General features: G+C 36.6%; 1 protein-coding gene across 1 annotated transcript in view; it reads right to left on the bottom strand.

The window, feature by feature from the left end:
* The window catches only part of LOC128204387 (uncharacterized), a 5,927-nt gene extending 3,954 nt beyond the window's left edge, over positions 1-1,973 (bottom strand). Inside the window, exon 1 of the mRNA XM_052905805.1 lies at positions 1,381-1,973. Coding sequence (XP_052761765.1) covers positions 1,381-1,948 — 568 coding nt within the window. The 5' untranslated portion in view covers positions 1,949-1,973. The remainder of the gene's footprint in view (positions 1-1,380) is intronic.
* Positions 1,974-2,303: the final 330 nt, after the last annotated feature.

Below are 2,303 nucleotides of genomic sequence, written 5' to 3'. Positions count from 1 at the left end.
GCCAATATTCCATGAAGTCGACATTCAGTTAAACAATGAAGAAAGACATGCAAACGTGGCTTTTTTGAGATACCCGACCAGTATTTTTCATTATTTTTAGAGCTCACAACATACCCTCCCGATGACGGTAATCTTATAATCAGTTTGGCGTGGCCGTATTCCTGTGTCACGATATCAAGTTGATTAATAAATCATTCATGCTACTTGTACCATATGGATAGAGTTTTCGCTGCTTCCATTTATGCATAAATTATGATATACGAACCAGTTAAACCGAGCAAAACCTACATTACGATAAACTCGAGCGCTATTCCATTATACAGAGGTCATTTATTTGACATTTTTTCGGACAATATGATAAAAACAGTTACTCATTACCCTCGTGTCTTAAAGAATACATAACTCGTCTTTAACGCTCGTGTAAAATTGATGTTACTTTGATGATTGGAAACTTGTTACTTGAATATAAGAAATATATGATATATACACAACAACTTGAAACTAGCGTAAGGAAATCACGTATTGCCTGTAAAGGCCTAACATATATACATCCTATAAGCGTTTATTTTCAGTGGCAGCAATTATCTGATGTTTTATTAAAAGGGGTTGAAATATGTTATATGAAGATTTTAAATAATAGTTTATCTTTATGATATTCAAAATGAGCCATTTTTCTTTATTTATTTATCAAAATATATTTAAATAGGTATTTTGGCTAATTGAACTAAGCTACTTAAGCCTGTTAATCTTAAGAAGTTTCGAGAAACGGCAGTAAATTATTAGTTAATCATAGAACGGACACAAGGTGAACATCATGATTTGATTAAAAACAATTGTGAACAATAATTTAGTTTGATTCGTTTTCAAACATGATAACTGCAAAAAGAAATGATTTGCAGATCGACACAAAAATGTCTTTATAAAGGAAATCTAAATGTTAGCAGAATATATTTAGTTATCATAGCCAGTTTTAGTTTAGATCTTATTATTATTCAGCCAGTTTTAGTTTAGATCTTTTCATTATTCAGCCAGTTTTAGTTTAGATCTTTTCATTATTCATCCAGTTTCAGTTTAGATCTTTTCATTATTCAGCCAGTTTCAGTTTAGATCTTTTCATCATTTAGCCAGTTTCAGTTTAGATCTTTTCATTATTCAGCCAGTTTCAGTTTAGATCTTTTCATTATTCAGCCAGTTTCAGTTTAGATCTTTTCATCATTTAGCCAGTTTTAGTTTAGATCTTTTCATTATTCAGCCAGTTTCAGTTTAGATCTTTTCATCATTGAGCCAGTTTCAGTTTAGATCTTTTCATCATTCAGCCAGTTTTAGTTTACATCTTTTCTTCATTCAAATATATCAAGCAATTGTGAGAATGTCACCTACCTTTTACGTTTACGTTGAACTCAACCGACCATCTATCGCAAAAGTTAAGTTGAAAGGGCGTCACAAGTTTCACGGCAGAACGGTTCTCTATCTCCACCTGCAGCTGCCCCACGTCCTCTTCAGGCTTTATTTTACAGCGCGATAACTCACAGTTCACAGAACGTCCCGACTGTATCACAATACTAACGAGACGTCTGAACACTCCTGCTGCAATGGTAGTACAATCTAATGTTATGCGTGTTGTATAGTCAGATGAGACGGGCTGTAGAGCAACCAACTGAAGAGCGGACTGGTTCTCCATCCCCACCTGCAGCTGTCTCACGTCCTCTTCAGGCTCTATTGTACAGCACGATAACTCACAGTTCACAGAATGTCCCGACTGTATCACAATACTAACGAGACGTCTGAACGCTCCTGCTGCAATGGTAGTATTATCTAATTTTATGTGTGTTGTACAATCAGATGAGAAGGGCTGTTGAGCAACCAATTGAAGAGTGGACTGGTTCTCCATCCCCACCTGCAGCTGTTTCACAATACTACCGAGACGTCTGAACGCTCCTGCTGACATGGTCGTATCATCTGGCTGTAGAGCAACAAACTGAATAGAGGATTGGTTCTCCGTCCCCACCTGCCTCACGTCTTCTCCATGCTCTATTGTACACCCCGATAACAAAAAGCCCACAGCATGTCCCGACTGTATCACAATACTAACGAGACGTCTGAACGCTCCTGCTGATATGATCATGTTACCCAATACAACATCCGTAAGGGTAGAAGGCGTCCCGTCCTGAAATGTCATGTTAACAATGTAAGTACATATCTAAGTAACAAATACGTTAGTTCGTTTGTCGTTCGAGTAAATGACGAAATAAAATTGCAATATTTGATAGATAAAAAAGACCAGGCTTTCTCAGATACGAAAG

The sequence above is a fragment of the Mya arenaria genome, chromosome 10 (genome assembly GCF_026914265.1).
Source record: "Mya arenaria isolate MELC-2E11 chromosome 10, ASM2691426v1".
Taxonomy (NCBI): domain Eukaryota; kingdom Metazoa; phylum Mollusca; class Bivalvia; order Myida; family Myidae; genus Mya; species Mya arenaria.
The sequence above is the reverse complement of the archived record's forward strand: the minus strand, read 5'-3'. Positions and strand labels throughout refer to the sequence as shown.